The sequence below is a fragment of the Callithrix jacchus genome, chromosome 5, assembly GCF_049354715.1.
Source record: "Callithrix jacchus isolate 240 chromosome 5, calJac240_pri, whole genome shotgun sequence".
In the NCBI taxonomy this organism is placed as follows: domain Eukaryota; kingdom Metazoa; phylum Chordata; class Mammalia; order Primates; family Cebidae; genus Callithrix; species Callithrix jacchus.
In genome coordinates this window covers 44,784,368-44,805,078 of record NC_133506.1, presented here as the reverse complement: position 1 = coordinate 44,805,078, position 20,711 = coordinate 44,784,368, and the positions used below count along the sequence as shown (strand labels likewise).

Genomic DNA, 20,711 nt, shown 5'->3' with positions numbered 1-20,711 from the left:
TTATTTTAAGGAAATCACTCATTCTATGTCTTCAGCATTGTGGTCTCCTCAGTAGCCTTTGGAGAGTTTGAGAAGAAACAACTAGGATAAAAGTCCCTGAGGTGACAGAGCAGCCGACCCCTTTCTTTAGGCTCCCATTCTGAACGGGTGTTCTGAGCTTCTGTCTGTGTGGTTGCAGTTGCTGCGTTACCTTTTTGGTTTTGGTCTTTTTTAAATTGTGGGAAAGACTGTGCTCCAGACAACCAATTCTAATTGCTGAAATTCTGTTTTCATGGGAGTAAAATGGCACTGAATACAGAGTATGAACTTTCTCATCTGTTGTATTTTTAATGTTGTCCCTTCCACTTCCCTACTTTCTGACCTTGGCCAAGTTACCTAACATGACTAAGCGTTTTCTCATTTGCTAGCAGGGGCTGGGTGGCATTAAATGAAGTAAGTAAAGCACCTGGCATGAAACACAGGAGGTGATTCTAATAACTGCACTCAGCCTGGCATAGCAGAGTGGCCATGTGCCTGCCTCGTGACACGGAAGGGCTGCCGTTGGCTGCATCGTCTGACTGCAGAGGTGTGGATCCTCACTCAGAGCCATCTCTTCTCTGTTCTGGCCCTAAACAGGTACGCTCTGCTAAGGAAGTCAAAAGAATGGCAAGGGCGTGATGGCCTCAACAACCTGAACTACTTTACAAACATCACATATGACGCCTTGTATAAAAACATAACTGTCAACCTGACACCCGAGCTGGCTCAGGTGAACGAGTACTGAGAGGAGAGAATGTATGTTTGCTTTACCCACCGCCAGCAAGAAAGCAGTCTGATGAGATTTTTTTTTGGCGGGGGTGGGGGTCCTACACAGGAAGAGAACAGAAATACAGTGTCTCATGAAGGATCACAGGGTTTGGGGGAAAATGTGACCGCACACGCACAAACGTCTTCACTGGATCAGCTGCTGGGACCGAGGGAGTGAGCTTGGGGACTTCCTTCGTCAGCACTGGCTTTGTATTTTCACAAGACAGAGGGCTGTCCCGCTGCTCTCTCCCTGTCTCCAACCCCACATCCTGTCTTAGCCACAGTCTCCAGAACCCATGATGAACTGTGATCTGCTGTGGTCCTGCCGTGGAGCCTGTCCCTATGTGTGTGACCTTGCAGCCTCTTGGCCTTCAGAGCAGAGGCAAACCCAGCACAGGGCAGCTGTGTTTTAGGAAGAGCAAATGACACTCCACACCATTCTTCTATATTTCTGGTGCTGTCTTTGGTTTCATTTTTTTAAAAAAATTACCTTTGGGTGGGGATTGAGGGTGGAGGGGAGGGTGTTTGGGAAAGATAAATAGACATAAATATATAACAATCAGTTCTTGAAGTATAATTGTAAATAAGCCATGTAAAATGCCTTTTTAAAATTTAATTTCTAGGTGGCTCCAGTTCAAACCTAGGGTTTATATATTAGACCATTTATTTGGTTGGCAAGTGCAGGAACTCAGTTAAAATGCAGTTGGAGGATGTCATCTCCCGAATGGCTGTCACCTGGGGAAGGGAGTGGATATAGGGCACGTCACAAAAGATCAAAATAACCCGACCTTTATTGCCGGGAGCTGGCTTCTGCCCCTTTCTTTCTCCCCATGAGTCTTGTCCTTGACTTCTGCTCTGGATTCACTCTTCCCTGTTGGCCACGTTCCCGCTCATCCCACTCTCCGCTAAGCGGGAGGCTGCTATTAGAGCAGGCTGCTTCCTGCCCGAAGCAGGCCCTCCGGGGCTCGCTGCACACACATCCCTGGCTCTCCAGGCTTCATGTTTCGTCCTTTGATCAGCATGTGGTTTGGGAGGGGGGTTGTATGGGAATCCCTCCCCCCCTTTTTTCTCTGTGGAAACTTGGCCACAGTTTCTGAACAATGTGCCTACATTACCAGCTGGCTTCAGTGATTCCTCTGTTTCCCTTTTTGGTTTCTGGAAAGATTCTTTGTCAACATTAGTAACTGATACAGAGAACAAGGAGCACTGGAGTAGGAAAGAATTCAGCCAGGGAGCCGGTGACACTTGTGTGCTGTGGGGCAGCTGGGATCCAGGAAAGACCGGATGGAAGCTTTGAAATTAGACCAACAAAGCTCCAGATGGCAAGAGCCCAGGTGCGCTGGTTACACCCCCACCTGCATTTTGAAGTCATATATATATATTTTTTTTTTTGAAGACAGGGTCTGGCTCTGTCACCTGGGCTGGAGTACATCAGCACCATCACAGTTCACTGAAGCCTCCATCTCCCGGGCTCAAGCCATTTTCCCACCTCAGCCTTCCATGTAGCTGGGACTACAGGTGCACACCCCCATACCTGGCTAATGTTTTGTATTTTTAGTGGAGATGGGGTTTCGCCGTGTTGCCCCGGCTTCTCTCAAACTACTAGACTCAAGCAATCCACCCACCTTGACTTCCAAAGTACTGGGATTACGGGAGGTGTGAGCCATCATGCCCAGCCTGAAGTCATATTTTAAATTGTATTTGAATTTGTGCCTCTTTGTTTTTCCCCCGAACCAAAGCCCTCAATTTGTAGTCCCTGTCCGCTTCTGCAGAAATCTGGAAAATGCCAGTTTCCCTCCCCCCCTTTCTTTTCCATACAACATATTTATATATTGTGGTGAAGAGTACTTTCTGAAGAGTACTTTGTATTAATTTTAATTGCCTTGTTTGCCTTCAACTTCCTTGATTTTCATGGTTTACATGGGTGTGTGTAGGGGTGTGTGTGTGTGTGTGTGTATACGTGTGGGTTAGGGCTTTTGTGTTGTATGTGATGGTTCTGTGGACATATGATCCCCGCAAACTGGGAGTGATTGGACAGGACTTGTTTTCATGTTTGTATTTTCTTTTGAAGAATACAGTGGTATTTAGAAAATAAATTGCATTGCAAAGCTCTTATCGGCTCATATGAGAGAGCAGGCTCCTGCCCTTGAAAATGCTGGTAAGCTATAGCCTATGTTTTTTTAAACTTTTAAGCATTTCATGCTTTAAATTACCTTCAGAAGGGAACATTACACCCAGAGGTTCATTTGGTTTTCCTTTGTTTTAGGGTGCATATAGCAATAAAGAACCCCTAACCCAATTTTGCCCTCTACTGTGCAACCCCACCCCCACCAGGCCTTTGTCCCTGCCTCAGCTTTTCTCCCCTTCTCATTCTCCTCTCTCTTTTCCTCACTGAAGGCTGTGAGTTGCTTTCATTGTGACGACACTGTGATGTCATTTGGAAGGATTTGCCAGTACAGACTGATTCTGAGTTACAGGCGGCAGTGTTGTTTGAAGCTCTACATTACCATAATTACCATCAAGTACACACTGTTGGCAAAAGACTAACACCTGACTTTTAAATACTGATTTGAGAACAAAAGGGAAAGGGTCTCTTTTCACTGCTTAAAGTAGGGTCACATCGATACCCTTGCGGTCACAAGTCCGTCTGATGAGTGTGGAATCTCTGAATATAATTGTCATGCGTCCACCGGGTCTTGAATATTATATGGGAAATGTCATAGTTAAAAACGTAATAGCATGGAATTGTCATTTAAAAAAAAAACAGGAACCAAATGTGACCTTGTGCATATGTTGACAGCTGAAAATCTTTATGGCTACTGATGGGTGGCCCCTTAAATTAATCTTGTCTTTGATTGCTGTGTGCCGGGAAAGGTGTCCCTGTTGATGCTGTTTCTGGGGGAAAGGGGGTACTTGCAAGAATACTCAGTTTGACATAATAGGTCCTGTTGTCAGAGATCCTCTACCACAGACATGAATAGCTGAGCAGCAGCCACAAGGATTGATTGTATCCACCACCATTGACAATAGCTTTGAGCATAGCTAGCTTATTTCCATCACTACGTGTTTTTGAGCTCGCTCTTATGTTTTAAGAGGTGCCAGGGGTACATTTTTGCACTGAAATCTTAAGATGTTTTAAAAAAACTTTTCACAAAAAATAGTCCTTTGTCATTACATTATTTACTCATGTGTTTGTACATTTTTGTAAGTTAATTTATGACTGATTTTTTCAGTAAAAAATACATATTCAAGAACCAAACCTTGGTGGTGGTTTCTTTTTGTCTAGGACAGGTGGGCTCCTTGGGTGGGGTCTTTCCTTTTTCCTTTCCTTTCCTACAGGAGTTCAACTTCAGGCAGGTCAGCTGAGCTCTGGGTCTTGCTGGGGTAAATACTGCCTGACCCATGTTGCACTTGGGTGGGCTGAGTGAACAACTGCGTAGTGTGACAGAAGCACTGCTCCCAGGGTGCTGCCAGGGAACGCCCACACAGGTTTTCTTTCACTAATCACCCAGGGGTACCAATAAAGTTGAATAAGACACTTGAGGAAGGGAACTTGGGGGTGAAGGGGATGGTGAGGGTTGATGGAGTTTGATTCCAGAAGGTTCTCTGGGATCAGTCAGGGTTTACCTGCCTGATTCTGCTCAGAGATTGTTATCATGACTTCTATGTGTTGAATGTTTGCCACTCACAGTATTAATAGTGTCAGATGCTGGGGACACAATAATAGAGAAAATAAGGATGGGTGGCCTCGTTAAGCTCATGGTTCACTGGCAGTTATGACTAAAATTGTATCCTCAGTACATGCTCCAGAAGAGGAAGCTGTGGGTGATGAGTGCATGGAAGGGCAGGCATCCAGTGGGAATGTAGGGAAGGTGGGAGCGGGTGAGCTAGGGGAGACAAGGAACATGGCTGCACAGCTGCAGGACAGGGAGGAAGCCAGTGTGGCTGGAGTGGAGGGCAGGGGGTGCACAGGGACCGCCAGGCTTGGGAGATGGGCCTGGGCCTTGCAGTGTAGGGCTTTGCAGGCCAGGGTGAGGAGTTTGCATTTCATCCTTTGAGCAATGGATTGGAGAGTTTTCAGCAGGTAGGGCTGTGTGATGCGATTCGGATTCCATAGCAACTGTGTAAGAGACATCTCTGGCTGCAGGGAGAACGGGTGGTGATACAGAAGCAGGAGGGAGCCAGGTGGGTGCAGGGACGATGGAGGAGGGGAGACTGGGAGATGCTGAGGTCATGCCCCCAGGACCTGCCAGCGGTGATTGGCATGGAAGACGCCACCTAAGCTGCTGGCTTCCCACTTGCACTGATGACAGGGCCATTCCCTGAGACGGGGGCACTGGAGTCAGACCAGATTAGTGGGGCAGATATGAGATCAGTTGTGACTGTTGAGTTCAGGGAGTTTTGAGACAACTTGGCAGAGATGGCAGGATGGGGGCCATGGGTGGACTGGGGAGTCTCTGGGTGGAGGAGGTTAGTGAGGACCCAGCAGTGGATGAGACTGATGGGGGATTGAGAACAAAAAGCACAGAGTGGGAGAAGGCGGCGACCTTGGCCCAGCTTCTGCAGATTGAGAAAAGGAGGATGAGTGAGCAGGCAGGAGGGGGGTGGGAGGCCGAGCAGGCCAGGAGGGAGAGTGGTCAACAGTGTTGAATGCAGCAGACAAGCGACACAAGGACACAAAAGAGAGGCAGGGAGAAACAGTGACATGGCAATGGGCAGGTGTTGGAAATGTGGCACGACTGATTTTGCTGACCCGATGTGGTGGAAGGAGGAGATAGCAGAGTGTGGACGTCTCTTGGATTTCCTGGAAAGGGGTAGAAAGAGAAGGTCAGGACTGCAGGAAGCATTTGAGGCTGGGGGCTGGGGACTGGGGGCTGAGATGGAGTCCGGGTTTTGGTTTTCGCACCAGAGAAGTTTGAGTGTGTTTTTTCTGAAGACGGGGAATGTCTGAGAGAGGAAGACAGCTGAATATGTATAAGACACCAGGTGATTTGGTGGGAATGTCCCTGAACTACTGGCAGGAGATGAGATTCAAACCAGAAAAACGCAACAGGAGGAATTGGGAGCTTGGTATAGCCATCCCTTTGGCAGACACACACCCGGTGAAGTCCATTGTTGCTATGGAGAAGGTCAGAGATCCTTCCAGCCAGCTGCTGGAATTGGGATTCAGCAGAATTGCTTCCTGGCACAACTACTTCCTCCATAGTCTCAACATCTTTTTTTAATTTTGAGGAGGTCCAGTAATAAACATAGTTTCTATTTATTAAGCACTTGATATGTGCCAGGGCCCGTGCTAAGTGCATTACACAATGTGAGTTCTCAGCTCTTCCAGGTGGGCCCCTTGTTCTAGAACAGGGCTTCTCCACATTGCTCTTGACAAGTGGGGGAGCTGTCCTGCTCATTGCAGGGGGTTCAGCAGCACCCCTATCCTCCTCCCTCTAGGTACAAATCCAAATGGAACAGCTACTCTGGACAAACAAGCCACAGCTTGCCTGAGGTCACAAAGCCATCAACTGAGCCAGCTGGGGACACTTTTACCCCAGGGAAGACGCTCTTAACCCCTAAGCTGCTTTTGCTGACCCAACTTTTTTGCATATGTGCTCTAAATAGCTTTTGTTCACAGACACAGCTGAAAAGTCTTATAAAAGTAGTGTGAATATGTGCTTGCTGGAAAATAAAGTGTAAACCTCTCCTTTCATGTCAGCAGTTTGGCTGATGTCTAAATTTTTTTTTTTTTTTTTTTTTTGAGATGGAGTCTCACTCTATTTCCAAGGCTGGAGTGCAGTGGTGCAATTGTAGCTCACCTCAGCCTCAACCTCCTGGGCTCATGCGATCCTCCTGCCTCAGCCTCCTAAGTAGCTGGGACTACAAGCCCACGCCACCATGCTCAGGTAATTTTTATAATTTTTGTAGAGATGAGGTCTTGCCATGTTGCCTAGATTGGTCTTAAACTCCTGGGCTCCAGCTGTCTTCTTGCCTTGGCCTCCCAAAGTGCTGGTATTCCAGGTGTTAGCCACCATGTCCAGCCATTGGCTGATGTCCAGATCTATACCTGTATACCTACATGCATGCTTAGGAAAACAAAGGCATAATTTAAAAACCATGAGTTGTTGTACAATTACTTTCTTTTTTTTGAGACAGAGTTTCGCTCTTGTTACCCAGGTTGGAGTGCATGGCGCGATCGAGGCTCACCGCAACCTCCGCCACCTGGGTTCAGGCAATTCTCCTGCCTCAGTCTCCTGAGTAGCTGGGATTACAGGCACGAGCCACCATGCCCAGCTAATTTTTTGTATTTTTAGTAGAGACAGGGTTTCACCATGTTGACCAGGATGTTCTCGATCTCTTGACCTCATGATCCACCCGCCTCGGCCTCCCAAAGTGTTGGGATTACAGGTGTGAGCCACTGTGCCCTCGCTTTTGTTTTTTTTCTTAATATTTCTGGAGACCTCTTTTCCGTGATTGAATAATTTTTTTCAAATAAAGCTCAGATGTACGTTTTTGGAGAAGCTTTGATGAGCACCCCTGCTTTTCTGATTGTGGGTCTTGAGAATTCTCATTTCAGAAAGGTCCCGCCCAATACCCTGAAGGAAGGAATGCAGCACAGAGAGGTGGAGAAGACTGAACAGACAGCCTCACTGGGGTTCTCCACTCAGCCTATTAGTGTCAGACCATCCCCTTTTCATTCAATCACGTTTCTACACTCAGTCATGCCTACCCAACGAAGTCCCCATCAAAGGCTCAAGAGGGCCAGGCCCGGTGGTTCATGCCCCTAATCCCAACATTTTGGGAGGCTGAGGTGGGTGGATCACTTGAGGTTAGGAGTTCGAGACCAGCCTGACCAACATAGGGAAACCCTTTCTCGACTAAAATTCAAAAATTAGCTGCATGTGGTGGCACAGGCCAGTAATCTCAGCTCACTTAGGAGGCTGAGGCAGGAACCGCCTGAACACTTGAGGCGGAGGTTGCAGTGAGCCAAGTATAGTGTACTCCAGCCTTGGTGACAGAGTGAGATCCTGTCTAAAAAAAAAAGAAAAAAAAGCTCAGAGAGCTTCCAGATAGCTGAACACATGGAGGTTTATAGGAAGGTGAACAAGAACTGATCCACGTTCTGGGAGGGTGGCATGCCCCAACCCTATGGGGACAGGCTCAAGGACCCTTCCAGACCTCACCACGTGCGTCTCATCTGGCCGTTTACCTGTATCCTTTAAAGGAGCCTTTGTCTTAAACTGGTAGACGTCAGCAAGTTTCCCTGAGTTCTGTGAGCCACTCTAGCAAATTAATTAAACCCAAAGAGCAGGTCGTGGGGACCCCAGTTTGAAGCTGGTCTATCAGAAGTTCTGGAGGCCTGGACTTGTGACTGGTGAGAAGGAAGGGACAGTCCTGGGGACTGAGCCCTCAATTCATGTGACCTGAGGCTATCTTCAGGTAGATGGCATCACAGTGGAATTGGGGGATGCCCTGCTGGTGTCCACTGCTTGGTGCTTGGGAAAAAATCCACACACATTTGGCCATAGAAGTCTTCTGTGGCCAGCCGAGTTGGCTCACCCTTATAATCTCAGCACTTTGGGAGGCTGAGGTGGGCAAATTACCTGAGATCAGGAGTTTGAGACCAGCCTGGCCAACATGGTGAAACTCTGTCTTGACTGAAAATACAAAAATTAGCTGGACATGATGGCAGCTGCCTATAATTCCAACTACTCTGGCAGCTGAAGAGGGAGAATCTCTTGAACCTGGGAGGCGGAGGTTGCAGTGAGCTAACATTGCACCACAGCACTCTAACCCGAGTGACAGAGTGAGACTCTGTCTCAAAAAAAAAAAAAAAAAAAAAAAAAGTCTTCTCTGTTGATTGTTGTAGTGTGAGAACAGAGGAAAAACAGTTGCTTTTTCTGCTCTCACAGGGGCCATCTGTAGTCTCTGTCACTCGGCTATTCAGCTTCTCAGTTCTGCCCCCATAGCTGAAGCAGTCCCAGATAACATGTAAACAAACAGGTATTCCAATAAAACTTTATTTAGAAAAACAGGTGGGTGGCCATAGTTTGTGAACCTCAGAGTTTGGCTAAAAATCAATAGAAATGTCAACAGTGAAGGAGGATTACAGAAGCAGGAAGCGACCCAGGGGACTAAGTAACAATGTGTCCTGGCTAGTTCATCACTATGTAACACATAATAGCAATAACATGGAAGGAAATCAAACCCCCAGAGGACAAAAAGTGGCTGAACAAGCCAGGCTCGGTCCGCACAGAGGAAAAGGAAGTGCCGCAAAGTGACAGATTACACAGGAACAAGAAACAGCAGGCTTGCAAGTGAAGAAAGGACACACCACAAGAAGGATGTGCTTCTTAGAACAGAACCCTGGGCCAGGTATGGTGGTTCACGCCTGTAATCCTGGCATTTTGGGAGGCTGAGGTGGGAGGATCACTTGAAGCCAGGAGTTCAAGACCAACCTGGGCAACATGGCGAGGCCCCATCTCTACAAAAAAATGTATAAAAATTAGCTGTGTGATAGTGTTACGTTTGTATTTCCAACTACTCAGGAGGCTGAGATGGGAGAATCCTTTGAGCCTGGGAGGATGAGGCTGCAGTGAGCTATGATTGTATCACTGTACTCTAGCCTAGGCAACAGAGCGAGCCCCTGTGTCAAAAAACAAAAACAAAATTGTACATTCCTCGATCCTGGGACATGGCTAAAGTAGTCACTGGAGCCTTAGGGCAATAGAGACACTACATGTTTGTGTCTGTCAATCCACCTGAACAGATGATCAGAAATGAAATAGAGGCCAGGTGTAGAGGCGTATGCCTGTAGTCCCAGCACTTTGGGAGGCTGAGGCAGGTGGGTCACCTGAGGTCAAGAGTTTGAGATCAGCCCGGCCAATATGGGGAAACCCATCTCTACTAAAAATACAAAAATTAGCCGGGCACGGTGGCTCACGCCTGTAATCCCAGCACTTTGGGAGGCCGAGGCGGGTGGATCACGAGGTCAAGAGATCGAGAACATCCTGGTCAACATGGTGAAACCCCGTCTCTACTAAAGATACAAAAAATTAGCTGGGCATGGTGGCGCGTGCCTGTAATCCCAGCTACTCAGGAGGCTGAGGCAGGAGAATAGCCTGAATCCATGAGGCGGAGGTTGCGGTGAGCCGAGATCGCTCCATTGCACTCCAGCCTGGGTAACAAGAGCGAAACTCCATCTCAAAAAAAAAAAAGAAGAAGAAAAAGACAAGAAACATAATAGAAGCAAAACAGTTTAGTACTGAAAGGAACTGTTGAGAGTCTTAGCCGCCTCTGTCACTCCATGGCGTCACATATGCTCTGAAGTGCTGTTTTTACCTCGCTTTGCTTTGTCTTTTCTTTGGTCTTTCTTCCCAACTGGGACAGGGGACAAAGGACGCTGTTTTGCTCCCTGTTCTATCTCCAGCACCTAGTCCAGACCTTGGCATACTGTGGGACAGAAGGCATGGGGCAGGTGCTCAAATATTTGCTGAGTGAATGACAATGAACCTTCTCGATTTGATAGGTAAAGAACCAAATGAGATGAGATTCCAGATGTAGGAAGATCAGACACCCTCAGGCTGAACACACTCAGGAGCTGGGTGCTTTTGGCAATGTCACATTTCTCTGATCCTGTTTTCTCATTTGGAGAAGGGCGACGATAAGACCTTCCGCACAAGGTTATCGTGAAGAGGAAATGCCCCAACAAACGTGAGTTAGGAGCGCAGTGCTTCACACACAATAGGTGGTCAGTCAGCGGAACCGTGCATCACGGCAGCTTCACTACAAAGCACTGTATATAAATATAAGGTACTCTTGCTATTAAAGCCTTGTTTTCTGTTTTTTTTTTTTTTTTTTTTTTAATGAGACAAGGTCTCTCTTTGTCATCAACCAGGCTGGAAGTGCAGTGTCATGAGCTCAGCTCACTGCAGGCTTGACCTCCTGGTCTCAAGTGATCCTCCTACTTCAGTCTCCTGAGTAGCTGGGACTACAGGCACGTGCCACCACACCAGGCTGATTTTTAAGTTATTTGTAGAGATGAGGTCTCCCTATGTTGCCCAGGCTGGTCTTGAACTCCTGGCCTCAAGCATCCCCCTGCCTTGGTCTCCCAAAGTTCTGGGATTACAGGCATGAATCACCACATCCAACTTTAAAGCCTTATTTCTTTTCTTTTTTTTTTTTTTTTTTTGAGACAGAATCTCACTCTGTCACCCAGGCTAGAGTGCAGTGGCGTGATCTCAGTTCACTGCAACCTCTGACTCCCAGGTTCAAGCTATTTTCCTGCCTCGGCCTCTCAAATAGCTGGGATTATAGGTGCACGCCACCACACCCAGCTGATTTTTGTGCTTTTAGTAGAGATGAGGTTTCACCATGTTGGCCAGGCTGGTCTAGAACTCCTGACCTCGTGATCTGCCTGCCTCAGCCTCCAAAAGTGCTGGGATTACAGGCATGAGCCACCGCGGAACTAGCATTTGAGTTGGCGTCAGGATCTGCATGTTAGGCCTGGGCCGTTCTAGTGGTTTGTGACAGCATCAAGGCCACTCAGATATAAATACAACATAAGTAAAGACAATGGGTTTATTAGGATAAGGTGGCTTCAAGACAAGCCTCTTAGCCCAGGAGGCCATAGCAACTCTTTTTTTCTTTTCTTTTTCTTTTTTTTTTGAGATGGTGTCTCACTCTGTTGCCCAGGCTGGAGTCCAGTGGCTTGATCAGCTCACTGCAACATCTGCCTCCCAGGTTCAAGCCGTTTTCCTGCCTCAGCCTCCCCAGTAGCTGGGATTATAGGCGTGTGCCACCATGCCTGGCTAATTTTTGTATTTTTAGTAGGGATGGGGTTTCACCATGTTGGCCACGCTGGTCTCGAAATCCTGACCTCAAGTGATCCGCCCACCTTGGCCTCCCAAAGTGCTGGAATTACAGGCATGAGCCACCACACCCGGCATAAATCTTTAGCCACTATTTATTGTGCTTGCTTTACAGATGAGGAAACAGCCTGAGCAAGGAAACTCTGGTCTAGTGAGAATTTGAAAACGGCAAAGTGAAGTTTCAGGTTAGAGCTGTTTCCAAGCCACATTCTCATTTCACAATCAAATACAATTCAAAATCAATTATCAAAAGAAACCTCAAATTTTTAACTTCTTGAAAAATAGCTATTATTTCTAAACAGCCCCTGAATCAGAGGAAAATCAGAACCAAAATGGAAACTTATCTAGTGTCATAAAAAGCAGACACTGTTCACACCAAAATGCGTGAGAGGTAGCTAATACTGCCCACAGAGGAAAATGTAGTCTTTTTTTTTTTTTTTTTTTTCAGGGGAGAGCACGATCGCAGTCCCCCACTACCACAAATTATGCAGTTGAGTTTCCCATATCTGGGGAAATTGCAGGGGTCAGCACATCTGGAGTGCAATGGATAAGCCTCGCCCTGGGAAAACCATCTTCGTGATCGTGGTATCTCCTCCTGCCACCTAAGTATGAATATATAGTCTTAAGGACATTTATTATTTTAAAAAATTGAAAACAAAATAGATTTAAGTATTTAACTTAACAAAATAGAAAATACAATTTTAAAGCCAAAAGAATAGGAATGAATAAGAAATTGAAGGTAAACTCTGCAACTAATGAAATAGAAAAAACAAATGAGTGGAAGTGATAAATAAAATGAAAAAGGTGCTCTTTAAAAAGAAAGCACCAGAAGATAGAAAGATCAGGAGATAGATAGATCCTGCCAAATCTGATTAAGGCAAAGAGCAAAAAGAGCAAGATTAGAAATAAGCAAGGAGACAGAATCGTGAAATCATTATTAAGCCATTCAACAAATAGATAACACCCACGATGCATTGGTTTCTGGTTTAGATGCCTCATGTAACAGAGGTGAGCAGGCAGACACGATTCCAATCCTTCATGGAGTTTATTCTGATGGGAGGAGACAGGAAATCAACCAGTAAAGTTATAAGACAGTTTCGGGCCGGACACGGTGGCTCATGCCTGTAATCCCAGCACTTTGGGAGGCTGAAGCGGGTGGATCACGAGGTCAAGAGATCGAGACCATCCTGGTCAACATGGTGAAACCCCGTCTCTACTAAAAATACAAAAAAAAATTAGCTGGGCATGGTGGCGCTTTCCTGTAATTTCAGCTACTCGGGAGGCTGAGGCAGGAGACTTGCCTGAACCCAGGAGGTGGAGGTTTCTGTGAGCCAAAATCTCGCCACTGCACTCCAGCCTGGGTAACAATAGTGAAACTCTGTGTCAAAAGAAAAAAAGAAGCTGGGCTTCTTTCATGCAACATAATGATTTTGATATTCATGTATGTTGTAGGAATCAACAATATGTTGCTTTTTATTGCTGAGTAATGTCCCATGGCACGGATATATCACAATTTATCTATCCATTCATCTGTGGATGGACTTTTTAAGTTGCTTCCAATTTATGGTCATTACAGATAAAGCTGCTCTGAACACTTGTATACAAATCTTTGTGTGGACAAATACTATAGTTTCTCTTGGGCAGACACCTAGGAGTACAATCGCTGAGTTATATCACATGGTAAGCAGGTTTAACTTTTCAAGAAACTACCCAACTGTTTTCCCAAGTGGTTTGTCTCATTTTGCATTCCCACCAGCCCTGGATGAGGGTTATATGCAGTCCACATCCTCGCCAACCCTGTGATGATAAATTTTTCTAATGTTAGCCATTCTAATGAGTGTAAAGAAGTATCTCATTGTGATTTTAACATGCATTTCCCTAATGCCTAATGCTATTGAAGATCTTATGTGCTTATTGGCCATTTGCATTCGTTTATTTATTTTGAGACGGAGTTTCACTCTTGTTGCCCAGGCTAGAGTACATTGGCATGATCTTGGCTCACTGCAACCTCTGCCTCCCAGGTTCAAGTGATTCTCCTGCCTCAGCCTCTCAAGTAGCTGGGATTACAGGTGCCCGCCACCATGACCAGCTAATTTTCTTTTGTATTTTTGATACAGATGGGGTTTCACCATGTTGGCCAGGCTGATCTTGAATTCCTGATCTCAGGTGATCCACCCACCTCGGCTTCCCAAACTGCTAGGATTATAGGCGTGAGCCACCGTGTCTGGCCTGGCCATTTGCATTTGTTATTTTGTGAAATGTCTGTTGAAAATTTTGTTGCTCTTACTTTTATTGGGCTGTTTTCTTATTGTTGAGTAGTAAGGGTTCTTTATATATGTTAAATGTGTAAAATGCTACATTTTAGGTACAGAGGTGTCCTTAAAGTGGGAGTGATGGTCAGGGGAGGAGTTGGGCTCTGGAAGCCCATCCGTGGGGAAGGCGAGGTTCAAACTCCAGGATAAAAACTCTAGATAAAATTCTGAGTTCCGCTGTGGAGGCTGTTGTTCGTTTCTGCCCAGCATCTACACCGTTTCTGATAACAACTCACACAAATGTTTTTGAAGGAGAATCATTCTTCCACCATTTTTAGTCCCTGCAGTTTGGGTGCAGCGGACCCTAAACCCTGGTTCCTGTTGAGGGGCATGACCTTGGCCTGGCCAATCAGCCTCTTCATCTTCCTGTCTCCAGAACGTGCATGTAACCCAGAGGGATCCAATGGGATTCAACTGTAGGACTTTTGCTGAAGTGACTGGAATAAAGGTGTTCTCTTTGTACTGGTCTCAGCTGAAATGCCACCTGCTCAGAGAACCCCTCCCTGACTTGCAGGGAAGATGAGGCACCTCTGATGTGCACACCTAGCTCCCTGATCTTTCTTGCCCGGCACTTATCACAGCTATTTACTCCACGTTTATGTGATTATCTAGGTAATATATTTCCGCCCTCTAGACTGCAAGCTCCATGAGACTGGGGACTGCATCTATTTTTTCACTCCTGAGTCCCCAGCATCTGTATAGCCTATCCGTATATTTTGAGGGTGATGATGACAGGATTTGCTGAGGAACTGGATGCTGGCTGTAGGAGAAATAGAAAGTCGAGACTTAATAAACACTTGTTGAGTGACTGTAGGAAGCTACTTTTGTACATGAGAAAACTGAGGTCCAGAGAGGTGAAATGACTTTCCTCCCATCACACAGCAAGTCAGGAGCAGAGCTGGAATGTGAATTCAGGGCTGTCTAACTTCACAGCTTGTGTTCTTCCTCACCACCGTAAATGCTTTCTTGCAAACCCAACAGAAATTTTTCACAACAAATACTGCTTAGGCATGGCGGATACCTCTGAAAGAAACTGTGTTCATTATCTATTGCTTCATGACAAATTACCTCTGAATCTTAATGGCTTGAAACAACATTTATTAACTCATGGGTTTCTGTAGGTTGGGATCCAGTGTGGCTAAGCTGGGTCCTCTGCTTTGGGGCCTCTCATAGGCCACAATCCAGATGTTGGCTGGGGCTGCATTCTCATCTTAAGGCTTGACTGAGGAAGGATCTGCTTAGGGAAGGATTTGCTTCCACACACTCTTTTTCACTGGAGGGATTGAGTACTGAGGGCTGTTGGTTGAGGTCCATTCCTTGCCACATGGGCTTCTTCCTCGGGCACCTCACAGCCTGGCACCTGGTTTTATCAAAGGAGTGAGTGAGTGGGAAAAAGTGACAGAAAGAAAGTCATGGTATCTTATAGCCTTATCATGGAAGTGGCTTCCCATCACATTTGTCTTTTTCTGTTCATTAGAAGTGAGTTGCCAGGTCCAGCCCACACTTCAGAGAAGGAGCTTACATAAGTGAAAACAAGGGTGTGAATGCCTAGGTCAGAGGGAGTCATCTGAGAAGCCTGCCTACCACTTAAACTAAGTCTCTTTCTCATGTGCCTTAACTTCTAGTCAGGAGGCATGAACAAATAGCAAACAAATCAATAAAAATGCAACACATCAGATGATGCTAACATGCTTGCAGAAAGTCATGTGAAGGGGGTTAAGGAGGGCTGGGGGCAGGAGCAGACAAAGCATTTTTACTTTATATCAGGTGGTCCACAAGGGACCTCAGTGAGAGGGAGACATCTGCATAGAGAGCTGAAGGAAAAGCAACAACAAGCAAAGAGGATACGGGTGAGAGCCTTCCAGCAGCAAGAACAGCAAGAGCAAAGGCACAGACCTGCCTGGTGTGTTCCAAGAGCAGCCAAGGCCAATGTGGCTCCAGTGGTGTCAGCAACAGAGGGAATACAAAGACACATTAGAGAGATAACAGAGCAGCCGGGCGTGGTGGCTCACACCTACAATCTTAGCAGTTTGAGAGGGCGAGGTGGGGGGATCAGGCTGGCCAACATGGTGAAACCCTATCTGTACTAAAAATTCAAAAATTAGCAGGGCATGGTAGTAGGTGGCCGTAGTCCCAGCTACTCAGGAGGCTGAGGCACGAGGATCACTTGAACTCAAAAGATGGAGGTTACATTGAATTGAGATTGCACCACTGCACTCCAGCCTGGGTGACACAGAGAGACTCTGTCCCCCCCCCCCAAAAAAAAAAAGAAGGAAAGAAAAAGAAAAAAAAGAGAGATAACAGGGCATCGGGTCTTGTAGTGCCACCGAATGAAATGAGAAAACATTGGAGGTTTCTGAGCAGAGGACGGGCATGATCTGACTTAAGTTTAATCGAATCCCTGGCTGCTGGTTGGAGGACAGACTTTGGGAGACAAAGGTGAAAGGAAACAAATTATGAGGGTTGTTCTTACCTGGTTCAAGTGAGCCACGATGGATATTTGAAGAATTTGCTAAGGGTGACAACACAGAAGAATCCAGGCCATTCCAAGATGTTTGACCTGAGCAACTGGAAAGACAGAGCTGCTAGTAACTGATTTGGGAAAACTATGGAAGGAGAACACTGACTGGGAGCAAAGGATGAAAGACCTTTTATTTTATTATTTTATTTTATTTTGGGGTGTGTGTTTTTTGTTTTGTTCTGTTTCTTGTGACAGGGTCTCACTCTGTCACCCAGGCTGGAGTGTGGTGGTGCAATCATGGTTCACTGCAGCCTTTACCTCCTGGGCTCAAGAGATCTACCCACCTTAGCCTCCTGAGTAGCTGGGACTACACATTCATGCCACCACACCTGGCTAATTTTTAACTTTTTTTGTAGAGACAGGATCTCCCTCTGTTGCCCAGGCAGATCCCAAACTCTTGGCTTGAAGTGATCCTCCCATTTTGGCCTTCCAAAGTGCTGGGATTATAGGAGTGACCACTGCACCCAGCTGAAAGGTGGCTTCGGAGCTGCTAACATCAAGGTCCCTGTGAGACATCCAAGCATAGATACCCAGTTGGCAGTTGGAGACTAGAGTCTAGACTTCAGGGGAGAGGGTGGAGATGTAAACTCAGAAGTTGTCAGTTTATTAATGTTTAGAGCTGTGAGACTGGATGAGATGAGAGAGAGGGAGCTTGGGCTTGATTAATTCAAAGCCGAAAGATGAGGAAGAATCACCTGAAGAGACTAAGAAGTTGCAGACCGTGAGGTAGGAAGAGAACTAAGAGAAGAAAGTGCTGAATGACAAGGAGCATCGTGGTAGCTGGCCTTGGGAGATGGCCCACCGAGAACCGCACAGTGGTTCACACTCTTGCTTGGCCCCTGCCACTTTCCTCTGGGCTGGCACCATGGAACCAATAAAATGCAGCAGAAATGACAGCCCGGCTTCTGAGGCCAGGTCACAGGAAGCCTGGCAGCTTCCATCTTAGTGTTTTTCAATGCTGCTCTGGGATAAGCCAGTTGCCATTAAAGAAGCTGGACTACTCCGAGCCACCATGAAGTGAAGAAGCCCAAGCTAAGCATGTGGGAAGCCCAGTATGGAGGGAAGAGATGGCCAACCAGGGCCGTGGTTGCTCCAGCCATCTCAGCTGAGGCACTAGCCACGAGAGTGAAGAATCTGTTTTAGATATCCAGTCCAATCAAGCCTTGAGATGACTTTGGCTACAGCTGCTTTCTGATTGCACCGGCATAAGAAACCCTGAGGGAGAAGTCCACAGGATTAGGAGAGAGTGACACAATGTTGTTTTAAGCCTCTGTGTTCTGGGGTGGCTCATTCTGCAGCAGTAGATAATGGAGACAGGAGTTCATTGCAAGGGAGACTGATCAGTCTTCTGCCCCCCACAGAGCACAGCCCTCTTCACCCAGATCCACGGAGAGGTGGCTGAGCAGACCTCTGCTGGGCAATGCGCCACACTCTGAAGGCTCCCCCTTCCTAGCTCAGTGGCGAGAAAAATGTTTATCTTTGTGCCCAGAGAACTGGCAACTGCCAAGTGCCCTGCTGGCCCCAGGGCCCTTACAAAAGGACTGCAGGGGAGATTTTTCTGAGAACTGGGTCACCGGTTTCTTAGATGCTTCAAACCTGGCAGAACAGAGAAACATCAGATAAAGGAGACTGGAAACTTCATAGGAAGCCACTGGTCCGTGTCATGGGGATACACCATGGTTGGGAGTGGTTGCCTGCCCTCTCTGGACCCTCATGTCATAGGGACCTCATCTCTTCTGGGGATCTCTTTCTTTTTAAGTGTTTGTAAATCTTTCTTTGGAAACATTTTGGAAAATACACATTAATCAGGCTGGGCATGATGGCTCATGCCTTTAATCCCAGCACTTTGGGAGGCTGAGGTGAGTGGATCACTTGACGTCAGGAGTTCAAGACCAGCCTGACCAACATGGTGAAACCCCTGTCTCTACTAAAAATACAAAAATTAGCCGGACATGGTGGTGGGTGCCTATAATTCCAGCTACTCAGGAGGCTGAGGCAGGAGCATCACTTGATCCCAGGAGGCAGAGGTTGCAGTGAGCCAAGATTGTACCACTGCACTCCAGCCTGGGTGACAGAGTCTCCGTCCCCCACCCCCTAAAAAAGTGCACATTAATTGGACACAGACACACACACACATTAAAACAAAACTATGTGTATGTATGTATGTATGTGTGTGTGTGTATGTATGTATGTATATATATATATATATGTATATATATATATATATATATATATATATACATGTATATAAAACAAGTGTTCCTGGCAGGGCATGGTGGCTCACATCTGTAATCTCAGCACAGGGCTCACTCAGTCTCCCAAAGTGCTGGGATTACAGGCGTGAGACACCACACCCGGCTAAGACAACCACTGTTACAATGTATTACATCTCTTTCCAGAGATATGATATACATATGTCTACTAAAAATACAAAATTAGCTTGGCATGGTGGCACATATCTGTAATACCGGCAACTTGGGAGGCTGAGACAGGAGAATCGCTTGAACCCAGGAGGCAGAGGTTGCAGTGAGCTGAGGTGGCGCCACTGCCCTCCAGCTTGGGCAGCAAGAGGGAAACACTGTCTCAAAACAAAAAGACAAAAACAACAACAAAACCAGAAAGGGCAACTTGCTGCAAATATTGTTCTGCACCTTGCTTTTTCACTTAACAATATATGTGGGAGGTCTTCCGTATCAGGAGGTAAATAACTGCTTTATTATTTTAGGAGACTGCACAATATTCCACTGTAGGGATGGACCATCATTCACATAACCAGCCTTTATTGAGGGACATTGAGGTTGATGTCAACCTTTTGATACTACAGTGAAACAGCAAATAATCTTGCGCTCATGTTTTCCTGCACATGCATGCCTCTCTCAGTAAAGATTCCTGAATCAAAAGATGTGTGCTTTTGTCATGTAGAAATTTTTTACCTATTCATTTACTTTTCAGACAGGGTTTTGCTGTGTCACCCAGGCTGGATTTTAGTGGCACAATCATGGCTCACTGTAGCTTGACTTCCCAGGCTAAAGTGATCCTCCCGTCTCAGCCTCCCAAGTAGCTGGGACCACAGGTGTGTGCCACCATGCTTGGCTAATTTTTAAATTTTATTTTTAGTTGTGACAGGGTCTTCCTATGTTGCCCAGGTTGGTCTCAAACTTCTGGGCTCAAGCAATCCTCCTGCCTCAGCCTCCCCAAGTACTGGTATTATAGGCTGTATTTTTTAATTTTAGTAAGTATGGACAAACTGAGACTATTGATGTTCTTGTTAGCAGATTTCATGCTTAAGTGCCCCTTTCCCTACACCTTCCCCAATTCTATCCAAATAAAAATCAACATTTTTGATCTCTGCTGTGGAAATGGTAAGAAATATATCTCTGTACTTTTACATTTGAAATATATTCTTTGGAGGTTGAGCATCTTCATATGCTTAATTGTCATGGCAACCACTTCTAGCCTTTGTAGTGATTTCTTCTAGTTGTTTATTTCTATAGAGCGAAATACTGTTTGCATGCAGCCATTCATTGATTTATCAGCATTAGACATTATCTCTTGATTTTTGCTCCAATACATGAGGATTTAGTTCACTTACAGTGTCATCCTTGCACCTTCTCTGTCTTTCTACCCCTCCTTCCTTCTTTTTTTTTTTTTTTTTGAGATGAAGTCTTGTTTGTTGCCCAGGTTGGAATGTAGTGGCATGATCTTGGCTCACTGCAACCTCTGCCTCCCAGGTTCAAGTGATTCTCCTACCACAGCGCCCAATAGCTGGGATGACAGGTGCCCACCACCATGCCCAACTAATTTTTGTATTTTTAGTAGAGATGGGGTTTCACCATATTGGCCAGGCTGGTGTCAAACTCCTGACCTCAGGTGATTTGCCCGCCTTGGCCTCCCAAAGTGCTGGCATTATAGGCGTGAGCCACCATGCCTGGTGTCTTTATTTACGAAAAATTTTTACTGACTTTCCATTTATGGTAGTGATATCTTTTTTTCTTTCCTTATTAAAATAGACTTTATTTTTTAGAGAAGTTTTAGGTTCACAGTAAAACTAAACAGAAAGCTTAGAGTTTTCATATATTCCCTGCTCCCTCCGCCCTTCAGTTTTCTCCACTGTCAATGTCCTGTGCCAGTGGTACAGTTTGTTACAATCGATGAACCTTCACTGATACACTGTTACCATCCAAAGCCATAGTTTTCTTTCTTTTTTTTTTTTTTGAGACGGAGTTTCGCTCTTGT

General features: G+C 46.0%; 1 protein-coding gene and 1 non-coding gene across 15 annotated transcripts in view; one reads left to right on the top strand and one right to left on the bottom strand.

Moving 5' to 3' along the window:
* LOC128932057 (potassium voltage-gated channel subfamily B member 1-like) overlaps positions 1 to 4,045 on the top strand; it is a 43,991-nt gene extending 39,946 nt beyond the window's left edge. For 12 of the 14 annotated variants that reach the window (XR_013535233.1, XR_013535229.1, XR_013535232.1 and 9 more), the window contains one exon: positions 616 to 4,045. Coding sequence is in view for 1 of the 14 variants with exons in the window: in XM_078371928.1 (XP_078228054.1) it covers positions 616 to 657 (42 nt within the window). In the remaining 13 variants the exon portion in view is untranslated. Of the gene's footprint in view, positions 1 to 410 lie in introns of all 14 variants that reach the window. The other 2 variants (XR_013535234.1, XR_013535230.1) reach the window with 1 other exon arrangement.
* An 8,042-nt stretch (positions 4,046 to 12,087) lies between these two features.
* On the bottom strand, positions 12,088 to 12,252 carry LOC118154088 (U1 spliceosomal RNA). Its single transcript, XR_004744015.2, has one exon. It is a non-coding gene; the product is annotated as a U1 spliceosomal RNA (small nuclear RNA).
* Between the last annotated feature and the right edge of the window lie 8,459 nt (positions 12,253 to 20,711).